This window comes from Antedon bifida, chromosome 2, assembly GCF_963402885.1.
Source record: "Antedon bifida chromosome 2, ecAntBifi1.1, whole genome shotgun sequence".
NCBI classification, from domain to species: domain Eukaryota; kingdom Metazoa; phylum Echinodermata; class Crinoidea; order Comatulida; family Antedonidae; genus Antedon; species Antedon bifida.
In genome coordinates, this window is record NC_136227.1 from 1,380,127 (window position 1) to 1,400,471 (window position 20,345).

General features: G+C 32.2%; 1 protein-coding gene across 2 annotated transcripts; it reads right to left on the reverse strand.

Annotated features, from left to right (window-relative positions):
* Nucleotides 1-4,813: 4,813 nt before the first annotated feature.
* On the reverse strand, nt 4,814-17,465 carry LOC144834980 (neuronal acetylcholine receptor subunit alpha-10-like). 2 transcript variants are annotated; one of them, XM_078689985.1, is made up of 7 exons: nt 17,219-17,465; nt 12,794-12,855; nt 11,651-11,793; nt 10,833-10,877; nt 9,752-9,858; nt 7,867-8,408; nt 4,814-5,459 (listed from the first exon to the last, which is right to left on the reverse strand). In XM_078689985.1, exons 2-7 carry the CDS (start codon nt 12,834-12,836, stop codon nt 4,972-4,974), a joined length of 1,368 nt encoding a protein of 455 aa, XP_078546111.1. In that variant the 5' UTR covers nt 12,837-12,855; nt 17,219-17,465; the 3' UTR covers nt 4,814-4,971. The 2 variants fall into 2 exon arrangements, with proteins under 2 accessions (XP_078546111.1, XP_078546109.1); XM_078689983.1 differs by lacking the exon at nt 17,219-17,465 and having other exon boundaries at nt 4,815-5,459; nt 12,794-12,862.
* Between the last annotated feature and the right edge of the window lie 2,880 nt (nt 17,466-20,345).

Consider the following 20,345-nt stretch of genomic DNA (forward strand, 5'->3'; position numbering starts at 1 on the left):
TCATGTAATAAAGTTCGACACGACCCTGATAGTAATGCTGTGATTAATTTTCGAAAAATAATAATTATAAATTGTATTCATATTTGGACAACGATAATCAAAGTTTGTTAACAGAGGAAATTGAAACGCCATATTTATTCGCTTTCTTGATTGCGCGTATCATCATGAGTTTTAATCAAATCGACATATAGCCTGATAATGATGTGTTTTTTCGATAAATAAATTCATAATTATACACAAAGATAATCTGTTGATAGAGGAAATGAAAACGCCATATTTATTCGCGTCCTTGATTGTGCGTATCACCAGACGAATTTTTGGCTCTTTTTAATTTTATACTGAAATAGTTATATTAGATAAATCATGTATGATACCACCAAACTTTCGAGTTAAAATAAAGATTGTGAGGCATTTGATAAATAGTTATAATTAAATATAACACTTGTTTCTCTGATCCGTGTATTCATTTATTAAATCGTAGCCATTGTATTAATGTAGTTTGTTCCTGTGGGTATTCATTTATTTATATTGGTCTGATTTCACCGAATCGAAAAATCTTTCATAAACACAAATTAGAGAGAATCAATTCAGAATGAAAATGCCAAAAGCTGTAAGACAAGCTAATCTGTATAGTACATTGGTTTTTATATATACATATTATATATTATTGCGTCACTGAATTTATACCCTTGAACTCCTCAATGATTTCCCAACAGTAATATGAATAAATAAGTAATCTAAATATTTTTTACCGAAGCGGAAAACTGACATAAAAACCACCTCCGGTACATTAGTTTTGATAAATTAAAAACGACTAAGCAAAAGAATAATGAAACAAACAGATAATGGGTTTTACTGGGTCGTTTTAACATCAGCACATTATTTGAATAATGTGTTATAAATGGCACATGAAATATAATACACGTTGGTACGTAACTAGGTTGGATTGATTATAAAATTCTCGGATGTGGAAAAGTTTATAACAATCAGAGACAATCATGTAATGCCGTAGGGAAGCGCGGAGCAGCATCACGTTAAACATTAAGCTTGGTTCCCACTAGGACGCAACGCAAGGACGTAGACAACGCAAGCGAGTTGACCAATCACACGCGACTGTTCTAAAAATCGGTCGCTTGTGATTGGTCAAATCACTTTGCGTTGCGTTACCTCCTTGCGTGTCTGTACGCAATAACATGTTAGATTTTGTTTTACGGGTGTAGCATAGAGAATAGTATAACGTCTTTGAAATCCTTAATTAAATTTAAATGCTTAACTTAACACGCAATTTGCCGACTTATACTTATTATTAATGATCATTATGATTCCTCAGTTTATCTTTAGATGAGCCCCGTTTGCAATAAATCCATCATTTTTAGTGATTCTCGTTAACCAAAATGAATGGACCAATGTCTACAACAACAGCGTTCACAGTGCCGCCACATGTGCCTATCCTTCTTGGACCAAGGGCTACAACAACAGCGTTCACAGTGCCGCCACATGTGCCTATCCTTCTTGGACCAAGGGCTACAACAACAGCGTTCACAGTGCCGCCACATGTGCCTATCCTTCTTGGACCAAGGGCTACAACAACAGCGTTCACAGTGCCGCCACATGTGCCTAGCCTTCTTGGACCAAGGGCTACAACAACAGCGTTCACAGTGCCGCCACATGTGCCTATCCTTCTTGGACCAAGGGCTACAACAACAGCGTTCACAGTGCCGCCACATGTGCCTATCCTTCTTGGACCAATGTCTACAACAACAGCGTTTACAGTGCCGCCACATGTGCCTAGCCTTCTTGGAACAAGATGGTGCAGTAGTGATCATGTACCTAATGCTTGGTTCCCACTAGAGACGCAACGCAAGGACGTAACGCAACGTAAGGGATTTGACCAATCACAAGCGATGGATCTATTCGACTGTCGCTTGTCATTGGTCAACACACTTGCGTTGCGTCATAGTGGGAACCAAGCTTAAGCTTCATTCTTCGCCACATGACGTAAGCGCGACACAAGCGAGTTGACCAATGAAAAGTCGGATAATCCATCGCTTGTGATTGGTCAAGTTACCCGCGTTGCTGTTACGTCCTTGCGTTGCGTCCTAATGAGAACCAAACCTTAGTCCGTTTTTTTTATCTCTTTTGTGGCGTAAACACCACTTTTATTCACATTAATATCATCTTTCATATTGTCATCACCATAACATATTATTTTCATTATTATAACATTGTTGTTAAATTGATCAACTTCATCCTTAGTCCGTTTTTGTTGTATTTACACTGGGGAAATTTAACGACGAAGAAAAATAAAATTCTAATATTAATCAGAACTGGAGAGAAGATTTATTTAAAATCCCCAAGCTATAATAACATGAAAATAACATTCAGTGAATGTTCAGTTATTATGTTCATAAAATCGGGCTTATAATCAAATTACTGACGATTCGTCCGCTGTCTAATAATAACCAACACGCAACTGAAATGTATTGCATTATAAATAACACGTTTATTACTACTTAAGATAAAAGGAGGACGTTAATTATAGGATTATATTAATTTATACAGGGCCTGAATTAATTTTACAATAAACCTAAGTCTTCCTAACTAAGTGAACTTTGAAATACACCAAATAAAAAAATATTTAAAATTTAAAGCCGCGTAACTTTTTTCACTAGTAACTATTAGTGTAGCCTATTTAGCATAACAAAATGGAAAGAAATCATTCAATTTTCGATCAAAATGAGTCTATGGTTCCTAGATGTGAACGGTGATTGGACTCTACTGTCATTCTCATGTGGATACAACTTTTTTAAACATGGCGGACGTGAAACTAAAGCTCTGTCTTACACTATCAAACTTTATGTGACCAAAAAAAAAAATGATGTAACCATATATGGACATGATGATGTCATGTCACTACCATATTTTGGCATATTACTACCATATTTGGGAATATCACTACCATTATGGGCATATCACTACCATATTTGGGCATATCACTACCATAGGCCTATATGTAGGCATATTAAACTTTTTTTGTCAAACTGATAGTGTAGACTGATCTTGTCTTTAATACTAAGATGCCTTCCGGATCTGTCACATGATCTAGATGCGTGTCAATTAATCAAAATACACAATCCTATTGTCAGTTATAAATCATAATTATTTAATGCAGAGGTAGATGTACTTTTTATCGATACACACTTTAATAAGTACATTGACTTGTTTAACAACGGGGTTATTTTAAATATAATAACAGTGTAGGCCTGTTTCGTTTCAAATCTATTTGTGTTTCACAACCTAAAATTAATTAATTTAAAATTAATGAATGTTTAATTTTGTACTCATTTGATTAATACATTGTGTAATCAAATCAAATGCAATAACAATTCTATTAAATTAATATATAATAATAATAATAATATAAATTGATATTTATTAATGGGTTAGGATGACTATAACGAGGCGTTTAATAAAAAGGTAAATTGCCTTAAAATGTAAATGTGACATGTTTCGAGAAACTATTCTCATCATCAGAACAGTAAACAACGCCTAGAGTGCTTAATTTTATAGTGTAGACAGAGCTTATGAAGTGACCTGGGAAGTTTATTAATATAATCACTCCTCCCTTTTTTGTTCATCATTTTTGGATAATTCCTTTTATAATTTTAACCATCTCGGACAAAAGTTACTCGAATGCAAATTGTAGCGAATATTAAAATGTGTTTCCCATTTTGGAGGCAACGCATGAACGTAAGCACGCCGTAAATTTACCAATCACGACGACACGATAGATCATCCAAACTATTGGCCTACGTCATTACGCGTCCAAGGGGGAACCAAGCTTACATAAAGCTGTCTAACTTAATGTGAAAAAATGTGATGTACCCATATATGGGCATGATGATGTCATATCACTACCATATTTGGGCATATCACCACCATATTTAAGCACATAACACTTGTTTTGTCAAACTTAATTTTATAGTGTAGACAGAGCTTAAGAAGTGACCTGAGAAGTTGCTTTCAAATGTACAGTACCGTCCGAGACTATATCACGTATTATCTAACAATGTAACTTCTTGATTACCTAAATATAGACATAAATAATCGCAGTATATAACAATCAGCAACTCATCTTACATCATAAAACTTTCTGAATATAATTTATTTAATCCTACCAGTACATGGATAACGTTACGCGCCAAACAATACATACACTGTGTACTTATAGATATTTACAAGCCATCACAGTTCTGGAGATAATGTTGTCATGTATACAGCTATATACAATTTTTAAAATAATACAGACATAGTACAGAATTTTGTAAAATGAATAATTCATAAGTTTAATGAATAATTCATGATATGAAATCTATATATACCTTATAAAAATACGCACCTACTTTATACTATGACGTAATTCTATAGAACGTAATTATACTGGACTTGAATACACGAATGAATGATTATAAAAGTAATTTGAGTTTGTACTGTTATTTTGATCATTATGCAAATATCACATCCAGTCTGTGATTAGGTTCTAAGCAATATTTAATTTCTCTGATAAGTGGAATTAAGGGATTGTTGGAATAGTTATGCATGATGATGATGTACAAAATTAAATATCTGTTTGTTCTCTCTATTTGATATGGACGCAATGACGTACGTACACGCAGCGAAAGTATAATTGACCAATAATATGACGCAGAACACCCTGTCGATTGTGATTGGTCGAGGTCTTTGCATGCGATATGTATAATTACTATAGTTAGGCATATACAGGTATTCTGTTTCTATTAATCAGCTATCGGTTGTTAAATCTTAAACTGTTTTTATCTTTACATACAAACATTTTTTTCTTATAAAAGTTTCAATTATTACACTACTACACATACTATCGACTTGATATACTGACCATGTGACTTTAACAGGGGCCTGTTTATTGTCTCCAGGCATGATACTGTGCCTGTTTTATACGATTGAGAGAAGAACATGAACGGCTGCAATTGAAACAATAATTAATGAAATAATTAGAAAAAGTCTGTCTAAAATGACTGCAACTTCTCGCCACTGGCCTTCAAAACCATCGTTTTGTTTCGAGCCTCCAGCATTCGAGTGTGTATCATCGTAGGATTTTCTCCTGGCCGAACTCCTTGGTCGACTAATGTTTACTTCAGATTTACCGATATCACCACAAAAATCGCTTGTATCGTTTCGAATATTGTTTTCATAAAGGTCTGTTGCTACATCTTGAGGTTTCTTCTCAACCAAATTGTAAGCCTTCTTCTTTTTAGCATCTGCATTTTGACGGCCGATTATGGCGCCCAATTTTCCCAATACGATTATCCTGATCCAGTCAGGTATTGGTCGCTCGCTGCTCCCGCAGTATATATTTAGAATTACTGAGGTAACCAGAACAGATGCACATCCCATCGAGATGATAAAAGTGAAATATGTTCCTGGAAATTCATTTAAAAAGAAAAAAAAAGTTTTCTTTAATTTTATTTAGCAGGCGCTAAAATGTGGAATAACCTCCAACTGAAATTAAATATTACCCAACAATTGCTTCACTCAAAGCTAGATATCGATCTCCCCCTGATTTCTTGTATTTAAGACAGGACCACAATGCTAAACAGATTTTCCTTATTGTGTAATCCTGTATAAAGATGTTTAATTAATTAATTTAATTCAGTACGTCTTTTTCTTGTAGCCATATCATTTTGATTAATATTTTAAGTATATAATAAATTGCGTCGTGATTGGTCAAATCACTTACGTTGCGTCGCTAGTGAGAAACAAGCTTAAAGCAGTGAGGGTATTTCGAACCCAATAATGCACGTAATGTAAACAAGGTCTTAAACATAATTATTGTTATTATTATTTGATATTATAAAGCATTTATGCCTATTTGTAATAAAGAGAAATATACTAAAAAACCCTGATAGTCGACTTTTTTTTTACTGCACTATATAAGATCATTATCAGATATAAGGGTATAAATAAACTGAAAAAAGGTCAGTTGATATACAATTAGGGTCAACCTTTCCGTCACTATACCATGTTATATTTTTCAAACAATTATTATCGTCAGAAAGAAGAAAGAAATAATCAAAATACTAAATACAATTTGATATTTTTTTATTTTATTTCATAGTTTAGTTTTTAAGCCAGATTGTCAATGTTTTTTTGTATTTTAAAATTGACTAAATTAACTTAAAATCAGCATTTATTGCTGCAATATTTATACTTTTACTGTTCGTTTCGGTTTAAAGTTACCGAGATATATTAAATATATTGAATATTCAATAAGCCCGCATTTACGACGACGATAGCATTTTACATCCTACCAGCTTTTTTAAATTGAGACACAATTGTTTTTATTGAATTTGGTGTGTTTAATTAATGAATTTTGGTTTTGTAGGCATATAATTGGTTTCCTTTGATTTTTCTGTTTTTTATTTTTCTGTTGAAACCTAAATTGTTGAAATGCGTCAAACGCTTTTTCAGATGTGAAGATCGCGTTTTACCTTGAATCATATCTGCGATAATTATAAATATTTAGTATACAATTCTACTGAAACGCGTTTTTTACCTTGAACTTAAATATATTATTCCGATTGTATTCGTTTAAAGGCCAGATAAATCCATTCGTTTGATTAGTCTATTCAAGTATATCTGACAAGCGATTTGTTTGTTCGATTTAAACGTGTAGATAATTAAGTCGAACACGAACATTATTAAGAAACTCATTAATCACACACCTGTTAACGTCGTCACGTCTGATAGCTAAATCTCTTCAATATACGATCAGTATCGATTGATTTTACCGAACGGACGTTTAATTGACAGAATTAGGAAAATTACCCAGAAGTTACAATTGTTTTAAATTTATTTCGCGAAAGCGATGAAATATTGCCATTATAACTGTGTTAAGTGAAATCATTACTGTATCTCCAAGCTTAGTTTTATGAGTAAACGTATAGTCTTCTTTGTTAATAAATAAATCTAGTTTTTGGTATTATAACCTGGTTTAGAAAACTAGATCAGTTTCTTGCGCCCTGTCAAATATCATCATCAAAGCGATACATTCACCATTTAAATATGTAAATGTTAGGCCTAAAACGTTATACTATATTCAAAAACTATGTTTCAATTCTATTTCAGAACCTTTAGATGTCAAGGTATTTAATCTGTTCTTGTAAGTTGTTTTCTTTATACTTTACGCTAACAATTAAGTTTTTATTTCAATTTCATCACAAACATTTTGTGATGAAATTGAAATCACGTTCATCACGTTCCAAATTACGAATAATATTATGGTTCTCTAGATTGTCCCACTTCACCTAGGATGTACTTCTAACTCTATTTGCTTCATGTAAGTTTCTATGGACAAATCTGAATTGAATGGAGATAGTTTCAACTATTATAAGGGAACCAGAATCGATACTAGATTTATAGAACCGTCTCCGCATAACCGCGTGTATTACCCTACCGCATGCCTACTTATATACATAATAAGAAATATAGGGTTGTAAATGTATTTAATTAAAGATGTATTGTCCCCCTGAAAAAATAATTATTATTAATTATAAAACATTTTCTGTTGAATATGCCATGTTAATGTCATATAATAGTTATCCACTTTGACCAAAATAGTCAAATTGGTTTGAATTTAACCATTGATTTTGTCATTTTCTAAGTGAAAACATTGTTTTTTCGGTGTTTTTTCTACGGAAGTGGTTAACTTTATTGAAACTACAAAATAAGCTATATTCAAAGTCTGATTTAATTAATCTTAATTTGTTCATGTTTTTTGGTGACAATACATCTTTAATGTAAGAATATGAGTAATGTTTGTGTATTTACCTATAATCGGAGCATTGTCCGCACTCGGAGGTAATGTTTCAGCAATCATTTGTTGAAAAAGTAGTAATCCAAGAATAGTGGTCATTCCGAAGGAAATCTTCTCACCACTTTCTGGTGGCAGATAAAACACCAGCATTGAAAGAAAAGACAGTAATATACAAGGTAGTAATATGTTAGCAAGGTAGAACTCGTAACGCCTTGTTAACTGAAGGCTATACGTCAAGATCGGATAAGGTTCTGGACAGCAGTTAAAGTAGCGCACTTGTCTGACAACGTTTACAGACGTCAATACCCATACACCGTTTTCAGTGAATTCGGTTTGTTCGGCGTCTCTTCCCGTAACTGTCATGAGGTTGAGCTCGTTACCGTCGTACGTCCAGGAACCAAACTCTAAGGTGCAAAGCTGACTGTCAAATGGAAATTTCCTAACGTTCATTCTGCAAGAACTTGTGTAGATTGATGGAGAAGCCCACGTGACTGTGCCATCAGAGGTCACTCGAAGGAAAACATCTTCTTTTTGTCGTTCAAACTGGCCATCAATGCTGAAACAACAATTATTCATTCATTCAAAATCAACCTTGTTAGAGAAGAAAAAAGATCATGTTTGTTTTTAATAGTTTTCTCTTGCTAGCCGGACTATTCGAATTTTGCATTGACCTAAATTTGTCGTTTCATTAATTATATCATACATATTTGGACAATTTTATGGTGTTCTTGGCCTACATTTCCTAATTTGTCAATTTATCTAACACAATATAATTTTTTATTTTCATTTATTTTAATTTTATTTCATCATTACCCTACAGTGAACATACGTCACAGGGTTGAAACACATAAAATAATAATATAATGTACAAGCAAAAATCTACAAATAAAAAAAGACAATATTTAGATATTAGTGACATTATAAATTATTGAGGTTCCACAACGAATGTCACATTTACTAATGAAAATGATCAGGCGACATTGTCTTTATCTTCTGCGACATAATTAATACAGCATAAATATAGTTTACTTTATGTTTACGCGTTTGCAGCTCAAGATAACCAAATGCTATTGAGAATTGCTTATGATAGCAACCAACTCCTGGGAATATCATTAAACATAAAATTATAATTATCATTAATACTTTGTTGCTGCTTTTAATTGACTTCTCATTTCTTCAATTAATTTACATAATTGGTTTATTCAATGTAATATTATACAGGCATTTATACCATAATCATAATAGCAATTAAACTAAGAAATATAGATAAATTGTTTATTAAATAGGAGCAATGTGTTGGGAATAGCAGGGCAATTTGACAGTTTAGGATGGATGCATTCACGCCTGCTCCGATTTCAATGAATTTTGTAATGAATATGGACATAGAGAGTGTGCGTGCGTCGATAAGATTATTTCCCTAGATGTTTATTTTATGTTTAATTATTTAGTGTCCTAATCGGATTTGGATTGTTGCTGTTTGGCATAATTCGTTTACTGGTAGATCTACATTGCAAATACAGAAAATAATGAGAAAGGTGAATAGGTTTGTTCATGGGTAGTTCTTCTGGCATACATCAGAGGACCTACTGTAGCCCCAGCCTCCTTGAAATCAACAGTAAACTTAGAAGTTTTAATTTCTATTATAAATTGTATTGGAACGATCTTTAGTATATTTACTAGTGGTTTTAGTGCCATTTGCTTACACATTCTATGATATTTGGTAGTTTGTTGGGTCAACCGGCTCAGCTACAGTGATTAAGTTCACTTAGGTTGACCCTCGTCTCCCCAATTTCATTTTTTTTATTATGTATATACTGAAATAGACCGAATAAATAATGAAATGAAATCCTTGTCGTACTTCAGGCATAAAGAATCAGTAATAAAGCCTATTCCACCTACTTATTGTATAAGGTAATGTCTGGAAGCCATATATCAGTCTTTTCAACAAAAATATCCTTGATATTTTGATCATTTTCGTCCCATATTAATCTCTGATCAGTCCATATCTGTACAAAGAATAGCACTGTGTTACTTGATAATTAATATTTATAATATTATGTCTATTTGTTTAGTTGAGTGGCGAATTCAAAGTTACCCAATTTGACTGTTGTTGACTCAATTAATGTTTAACATTAGGCCTTGTTGGACCCTACGCGTTGTCTCCGTAAATGTTTCATAACACTATACATTTTTTCTCTGTTTAATTTGTCGAAGTGAGCCCATAGAGATAATATTAATTTAAGCCGAAGATCTTTGCGTGAGCCTGACATTACACCAAACTGTTGTTGGGCTCGATAGGCATGCAGTTGCATATTTTCTCCTTTCTTTTTATCATTTAAATGTTGTTGTATGATGTAGGCTTCTAATACAAAAAAAAACCAATACAACAATGACTTTCATTGCTAATCTTAATATATAGGTCTACCATAGAATAATGTAATATTTATTATTCATGGTTATCTTTACTGATTTTAATATTTTAACTATTAAAATACTTGATGCGTTATTGTAATTCAACGGATTATTATTTTCTTTTATTTTGGTCTTATTAGTCCTTGTCCAAATGCATAATCTCTATGAAATTAGCATAATTTACCATAATTAATTATCGAATTCATAATGGTTTTCCCATAATTAGTTTTGTCCAAACCCGTGGGATGTTGTGGGTTTGTCTTTGTGTAAACAGCATTTTATAGAAACATTAATGTTTGTCGGATTATTCATTGATATTTGTCGTTACATGAGAAAAAAAAAAATCAGCATGTTATTTTAAGCACCATAATAACAGTAACTGGACAACATAATAACTCTAGTATTCCATGTAGATAACATTAGTGTGCAATACATAACATAAAGCCTACTATCTAATTTAGTTTTATACAATGAAATCGTGTAAAATATCATTATATATTTAAAGACCCAATTTTATTGACATGTACTAATATTAATACTATAAATTTGACAAAGAGGAGACCCTTACCATTTTAAACCATCCATTAACCGTTAAAGCCTGCGCCTTCTCGTCCTGAAAAAAAAACACCATAAAAATCTTGGTACTAAATAATGTATTTAACTGTAAATCATTCAGATCGAAATGGAAAACTATTTTCCTTAAGTAAGACTCATCTCACTAATCACATATTAACTTTGGCTATCCATCAATATGATAGAATTAGACGTTTTGCTTTTAAATGCATTTGTAGAAAATGACCAATATATCATTTTAATCATCTCTAAATGTTCCTTTAGCAAGATTGATAAGCCATTGGATGTATTAATTTGCTTTCAAAACATTGTATAGTTGTCACAAACATTAACTATAACCGTCAAAATGGCTGCTATTAGGAGTTATGGGCAACGTGTAGGCGGTTTAACATAGTGAACAGTCAAACACTGTTTTTAGGATGACTGTATTCATTAATGATCATAACTTATGAGTAAACGTCTAATGTTTCTGCGTCACTTATTTGATTGGAAAAGTTGTTATAAGTGAAAGTTAAGCTCTGTCTACACTAACATTATGTGATGTGCCCATATATGGACACGATGACATTATCACTACCATATTTGGGAACATCACACTTTTTTTTGTCGAACTAGTTTGATAGTGTAGACAGAGCTTTATTTATTTATTTATTTATTTTATTTCAACAATACTTTACCAGGGTTGTCCATCCAGCCGAAGCTGATCATTAGGGACCCTCACAAAAATACATCATGACAAGACATAAACATGTATCAATAAAAATTAAATTAAATATAATTTAGACCTAATGAAATGAGGAAAATGTGTTTTACCAAATTTATAACCTGCGTTACAATGAACCGTAAGGTGACATTTACAGTAGAATTTTTATAATCTACTGGTCGAGTTGTCCGAGGACCATAGGATGAAAGTAGCTGCTCTGTCAGCATTGACTCATTACTTCGTAAAGCTGACCCTATATGAGATAGGTTAAAGGTTAAAGTAATGCATGCAAAGGTTAAAGGTTACGAACATAGTTTAAAGGTAGTAACAACCTACAAATCCATGTTTATACAGTATATATAATAAACTTTTACTTTCTTTACATTTGACAGAGATACTTTATCTGCTTTAAAAAAAACTAGAATATTGCAGGCATTTCAACATCTGACACTTATCATTAGGCCTACTCTTCCCTCATCGACTTTATACGATATTTTGATAGATTGTTATGTAAATTTATAATTATTTTCCATCATTTTAACGAATACTGCTTCTCATTCAATGTAATATTAGAATCAATACTTTTATAGTTAGGTCAAATTACACATTTCGAATCTGGAGAAAATTATATTTATCTTATAGACTTGATTATGTTATTTTATACTATTTGAAAAGTTCTGTCATATGCAGTGTATTAAGTGACCTTTAATGAGATCGCTTCATAGTCTTTGACTATCTCCATTAACCCAAAGAACATGATATGACTATTAGTAACAGAAGATGCACATCGAATTGTCTGAATGTATTTTGATAATCGTTAACGACATCAATTCTGCAAAATGATCGAGAGTAATTTAAATTACATTCGATTCTTGAAATATTCTAAGCTTAAATTGAATCGCATATTGCTTCGGGGAAGCTAAATTTGGTAAACGTTTTATTTGTGAAATTCGAAAAATATCTGGGTTAGCAACCCTTAACGCGCGCGTTACGTGAGTGTCGGAATGATTGCCGTAACTGACATGCGTGAACACAGTGCTGTGTGTGGCGCACACGTAAGAAATTACCACCATATTATATGCAGTGAACACAAGTTCACAGTTTAAAAGATTGAGAGTTTCCATAAGTATAATTATTTTTGCATGGAAAAATAGCAAAGTTATAACATACCAGCTCATTTAAAATGTTTTATATAGACATACCTATAATAAAGGTAAATATGCCTATTTGTATCTAAAGAAATGTTTACTTACCTACTGACAAATATGCAATTATAATAAAGATCTTGATTATCATTGTCAGAAAACTCCTAGCCCTGAAATAAAAATAAGATGTTGTTAGTAGAACTAGCCAGCTGCAACTACCTGTTGATTCCAATCAAATTCACCGACGACTTACTTAAAAATATTCAAATCAGTTTCTCTGTGTGTGTTGATGTTACGTTTTTGCCAATGGCGGTGTGTGCTTTCTTTTGATGTAATCGGAGTATACAATTTGTGGATATCATAATTAATAAATGGAGTCGGTTAGATTAATTTTGACGTTGACAACCACTCGCATTTACCGATTACACTGAAAGTCAACCAACGCAATTTACGGAGTTGGTTGCTGTGATCTTGTCGACCACAAGTTGCAGGGTCCACATCTTGTTACAGCTGCCTTCACACAAAAACAGAAAGAAAGGAGAATATTTTCGGCGTAGTTTTTATTTTGTTAGCCATACTGGTGTGAAGACAACTCTGCCGTATTATTAAATAAATAAATATTAAAACCGATTTTAGTGAACAAAAACCAAAGCTATAAGCAGAATTGTCTTTTCTAAGTTTCGTGTAAACTCATGTAGAGAGTTGGTGGTTCATAGATATTATTCATTGGTTTGCTTTAATGTCATACTCTATTTCTACACTATCTTTCCAATCCTAGATCCTTAGATATAAGCTCGGCGGTCCGTTACAAACCGTAATGATTAACATTTCTAAAAGGGATGATTTCACATTATACGCACTAGGTTTCTTACGTAGTTGGATTTGATATGTATCTATCAAGATTGCGTTTTCCTTTTTTTTTTTATAATTATTAATTTTAAACACAGAAAATGATCATTATAATCATTCTTCATTCTAGTTTAAATTTTGATAAATATAATAATAATAATAATAATTCAACATTTATTAGTTTCTATCAATGGTATAACAATACAATAAAAAAGAATGATAATTTATAATGAGAAAATACAAAAAATAGAGGATCTTGCAAGAATAATTTCTTGAACCAGTTTTCTATAATGTAGACCAACCATTGTAAGCTGCTACTAGGCCTACACAATTACAAAACGATTACAAAGAACCTCTCATTTAAAAAACCCTTATTAAAGGGACGTGAAATGAACGAAGGGAAATCTTTTAACTTTTCAAGGGAACCCTTGATAAAATAGAGAACTTCTAGTGAAACGAATATAGTTTAGTGCTACGGCCAACCCCTATTCATGGCAATCCCTTAATAAAGTGGAGACTTTCCAGTGAAACGAATATAGTTTAACACTATACCCTATTCAGGTTTTTTCTAAAAGAGAGTTAGAATCTAAAAGTTTGTTTTATAATGTTCACACTGAAGACGACAGTTCCGTGGCATTTAAAACTTCCCGACAATGGCATTAATAAATATTGAAAATAGCCGATAGTGCTTCATTTTGTTTCATTATGTGGAATTCTATGGAGAATAATTGTTAATTACAACGGGAATGCAAAGTATTATGATATACAATCGATTCTGTGATGTTGGCCTCGGAATTAAACCAGGGATCCTTCATTTTTCAGTAATTACCATAATGGTAAATTATCTAATGAATATTAAACTAAACCTGTATTTCATCATCAGGATGTAGGTCCATTAATATGATGATATATTTTAAAATCAACAGTGTTTTTGCCGAAACATCTGTGTTGATTATCTTTGCAGCACCAGTACTTTTTTCTAAAAAGAAACCCCTTTCATCCATTGCATGATTAAAGCAGCCAATACTGATTAAGTACTTAAATTTATGTTATACAAACAATTTTTTTCTGATGACCTATATCCTTATCGTAGTTTTCAACTGGTATATTGAATGGTATTACTTATAATATTGATGATAAAATGTTGATAATATTGATGATGAAATGTTGATGAGAGTGATGATCAAATGTTGATAAGAGTAGTGAAGAAATGTTGATAAGAGTGATGATGAAATGTTGATAAGAGTGATGATAAAATGTTGATAAGAGTGATAATGAAATGTTGATGATGAAGTGTTCATAAGAGTGATGAAATGTTGATACGAGTAATCATGAGATGTTGATAAGAGTGATGATGAAATGTTGATACGAGTGATGATGAAACGCAGTGTTCTCCTAATATTTGTAAAATAAATCTAAAGATTAGGATTGCTTTCTTAAACAGTCGATTAAACAATCTTCATTCTTCTTTTGGTAATCGGTACCAAAATCAATAACTTCATTTAGGGTACCTCTCGGCTTATCAAAGTAGAGTATTGGTGATATTCGCTGACTTATTGACTTTGCCAGCGGTTATTGTCAATTATCGTGTTTGAATGTTTGGTTTATCACGCTTCTTTTTAATGATGTTAGTAATTCAAATCTATTCACATTAATTATTATTATTCCGTACCCTTCACTGTCAATAAATAAACACTAATGTATTTGATTTGATAATTACGTTCAACATTGTCATTACTCAACGCACCGTATATAGAAACATTGGCGGTCGTCACTGACGTCTCCTGGCAACATGTTGCTAACGATGTTTTAACAAGATCTCACATTTAAGAAAACGTCAAAAAATGGTAACTTTAGGCCTACTTATGTTCAGTTGCATTTGCATGACTACGTTCTACGCATGCTCAGAAATATTGCCAAGAGCGAAATCGTGGCGCGTTTCGTGAAAACGTACGTCGCTCTTTTGTATTTGTATATTTCTAATAAGTTGATGAAAAATGTATTAGTAATAGAACAATCAAAGTAAGGCTAATAAGAATTATTTTTTAATATGAATTAATTTTTGAACAAAGCGAATGTGCCGACAATCCCATATCTAATTATACTCTAATATTTGTCTTAGTATTATCTATATTATTAAGTATAATCCACCATCAAATTCATTGCCAGCGGAAATAAACATAACATAATATTGCCAACGGAGAAAGACTACTTATACTCATTTTAATAATTATTAAATGCTAATCTCAAAGCAAGAGTATTGTTCTCAATGTTACTTAGTATAAATAAAATTACATCAGAGTAGGACAAACATCTGACCAATAATTACTCAATCCCCTGACGCAAAGCTAATCTACAGTAGTAAAATACAATTATCATCTACTATATTACAGTATTTAATACACAGTTACTGCTTAAAATATTTCAATCGATTTCTTAACTGTCTACAATATCAAAATTGTGATGTGCCCAAATATGACAGTGATATTCCCAAATATTGTAGTGATATGACATCATCATGTCCATATATGGGCACATCACATTTTTTTGTCATACAAAAAGATAGAACTTAAAATTAGTTGAAGCCAGGAAAGGGACTTAGTTGACAAATTTTAATTAATATCTCCCTTTGTCTCCTACGCATTTTACATTCTCAGCTTTATTAATATCATGTTTTTCAGACGAAGGTCACTGAAGGTCACTGACCGATCCTCCTACTTATATGCGGAATTCCCACAACGCGCGAAACTAATAAGTCCAAACCGTGCGCATGCGCCCCGTGCATATGCGAATCCATGATTGTCGAATTTGTAAAGACTCAGGGATTACTTTCTTCTCCTTTATATCTCAAGTGTTGTTCCAAACACACACGCACACAAAGCATAATTATTGTAATTAAATGGTGTTGCCTAGAGTAACATAAACGATAAAAAGTTGCATAGAATACTGCTCACAAACACAAAGTTCTCTTTATAGACTTGGCGTGTCGTGGCCCTATTCCTCTTAAAATAAAAAAATACTGTAATAATACTAGTTGTTTATGTACGTTTTTGTTTTATTCAATTACAATTCTTCAGTTTATTTAAAATCATTTTGTAAAGTCATTCATTACAAGATAATTAGTTACATTTCTTTTTATTTCAATTATATCCAACATAGCCAATTACAGAATGTCTATATCTCTAGATAGTCTACCTAATAAGCCCATACTGAGAAATACATAATGTTGTTTAAATGATTGTAGCGCACTATACATATTACGTAATTAGTAATTGTATAAAATCCAGATGTGGGATTTTATCTGATCACTAATAAATATTAATTCAAATTGGTGTTAGAAACTGCAGCAGCTGCACCACCTTTATTATTATTCTTTACAGTATCATGTCTAGCGACAATAAACAGCTTGCAGTATCGTATCTGCAGACGCATTATAAACATAATTATCACACCACCATAACTTAACCCTCTAAAAAAAGTGTTTCACTATAAAAAAAAAAAAAAGACACAACACTGCGTGCTGTTTATTGTCGCTTAATACACCGCTCGTGTATCCGGGTACTATATAAAATTAATAAGCTCACAATTTGAAAATCAACGTTTTTCTATAGGCCTATAGGCCCTATATAATTTCCTATAATAGTACGATACTAAAACAAGAATTTCTGTCTTAGCTTTTCTTACCTTAAAAACAAATCCAGTGAGAGATATCTTAATCATTAAGTGTAACCTACAATAATTATGTATGGTATGTTGATAGCCAGTAAGAGAGGTCCAATGATTTCTCTGAGCCCACGTTCATATCGATCTTTTAGCTGATTGAGATCGAGTTAGTAGAGGTAAGCTAATGATTTGTGCGGGCATGTGACGCCATGCTCTATGACCCGTAGGTGTATACGGACCACTAACATCAGTAACAACAAAATGAACTGAAACAATTGTGATTTTAATTTGTGGATTTTAAGTAGTTTGTATAACAATGAATAATAATAATAAAGTAGTCATAGTACTGATTGATTGATTATGTGTTGTTTTAGATTATTACGTGTTTATGCAATTAATAATGAATATAGATTTAGAACCACTACAGTATATAGGCGAGGCTAGACTTACCCATCATTTTGTGTCCAAGGAGAAAGTAACTGCTGATAGGCAGGACCTGCAAGAGCCTGCAAATCCATTAACTTTTAGTATCCTTTTTTAACTGGACTGATGATTTTTATTTTCATTATTGTCTATGTTTTTCATATACTTATTTGTAATAGGGTTGTGTAAATATTGGCTTGACCGAACTAAATTACCTTGTAACATAAATGCTAGCATCAATAAACGTTTAAAATGAAAATAATGCTAAAAAAAAGTTTCAGTTTAAAATAAATTGTTTATTATAATAATAATATTTATCATATTTAGTATCTTTATTTTATTTTTTTTTTTCAAAATGACAATTTAAAACCGGGAAAAGAAGAGAAAAACACAGAAAAACAGCAGATAGACTAAAAAGATAAGCAAAAGCAATACATTCACTGAAGCTATACACAGATAGTCAGTAGGCATACAATAAGTTATATTATTAATTAATATAATAATAATGACCGACGTCCAAGAAGATTAATCTTCTGTCATTGTTTAAAAAAAATTGAAAAAGGCCGAAATATAGAAAACACCTCACGATGAAACATGAAACTCGAGTAAACTCCTTCATTAAAGAAAAATAAACCAAACAAAATGTGCAAACTTACCTCAGTTAAATATAATATGGAAACAATTAGGAATAAGATATCAACAGTAGCCTAGCCTAAGTTGTTTATAATCCAAGTAATAAATGTGCAATATAGTCATTTTTATTTTCATCGATGTGCTGTGTCGCCCTCTAACGCTAGGAGTGATTGTACTACAAGCGACAACTGACTGATGTTTCTTCCGCAGCCAAAATTCTGATAAAAATTATATGGCAACCAGGTTTAACAGATTCGAGACAAAATTATCCGATTAATTATCTCATTAAACCCAGATAATTATCCAAATAATAATACGATACTTTTTAACCTTTGACCAGGAGGTCAAGTCGGTGTGAGACGACATTAAAAGTTTCTATAAATATGGTATTATATGCGCTTATTGAGTTTTTATTAACGGATTGACCTTCACCCTATTTTCATTTCCTTTTCTCTTGTATTCAAATGAATGTGTCTTATCCTTATTTGGAATAGCCTGTTCCTTATTGTTTTGATGATAATGCAGAATATCATTACAGCGCCATCATCATCTTTGGCTAATGCCTGACATCTTCAAAGAGTATATATATAATTCATTTGTCGTTTTAGATTATTATTTTGATATGATTTTCTTTTAAACGTAGAATTAAGTTATATATCACTTCCTGACTGCTTACTTGTCTTTACTCTTTTGTGTTTTGTGTTTATTGTTTTTGTATGTTCCATCCTTTGTGCCTTTGTGTTGGGGTTGTTCGTTGTTGGATATAATGTGTGACAGAAAACAAAATACTTGCAACCCATACCTTGGTCATCATTTATTAATTTATACTGTATGTTCATAGCTTGAAATAATCATTTGATTTGCCTTGTTTGGGGCCTGATTGAGATAGGTTGTTTATTCTAGACCAAGACTACCTAACACTGTTTGACTTGACTTTGAAGAGAATCAGGGTACACTCTTGAGTATAGTATATATCTTAATGTATCTGTCCAGATTAACAGAATCCCGCCCCCACCCCACCCCGTCAACTCCCTGCCAATGGCCTAGCCAGCGTTTCATTTAAATATAATCTGAATTTTTAGTTCGTGTTTGCATGCCTTTCAAGTTACGTGTTTATAAAATCGGTTACCACTAGAACGCAACGCAACGATTAGGGGGCGCAACGCAAGTTATGTGACCAATCACATCGCTTGTGATTTGATCAAAATTAACGCTGTGCGTTAGTCTAGTTCTAGAAAAAGAGTCAACTTAATATCGATATAAAAATATTTTGGTACACATGACGTTTCATGCTGGAATCAAAACGCCGACTGGTGGCGCTCGTAATAAATAACTTTAGAATACTTGAATGAATGAATAAATAAATGAAATGATAATTTATGATGAAATGTGATGAGGTATAATGATTTTGGTTATTCTTCATGTATATTTTATTGTCCAAAAAAGACGAACAATGCCACAAACAGCCAGAAAGCAGAACCGTAACATTTTACAATACAAAAGTTAAAATTCATAAGAAAATACATGATTTAATGATGATATGGTTGTGTGATACGTGGATGATGATTGATGATAAATATGATATGATGTGATGATGATATGGTTGTGTGATACGTGGAGGATGATTGATGATAAATATGATGATTTATGATATGATGATATGATGTGATGATGATATGGTTGTGTGATACGTGGATGATGATTGATGATAAATATGATGATTTATGATATGATGATATGATGTGATGATGATATGGTTGTGTGATACGTGGATGATGATTGATGATAAATATGATGATTTATGATATGATGATATTATGATAATGATATTATGATGATGATAATCATGATGATGGTATATATGATGATATATGATATGATATTGATATGATATCATGATGTGATATCATGATATGATATCATGGTATGATATCATGATGTGAAATAACATGAATGATATGATGTGCTATGAATGAATGGTTGTACGTATACGTTATTTGAAACCGAAGCCTAACCAATTGCCCAGACGCTCAACAAAAGTATGAACCGCCAAATAAGGAAGTACTATCAGTACTCTGTAATACTTTTGTAG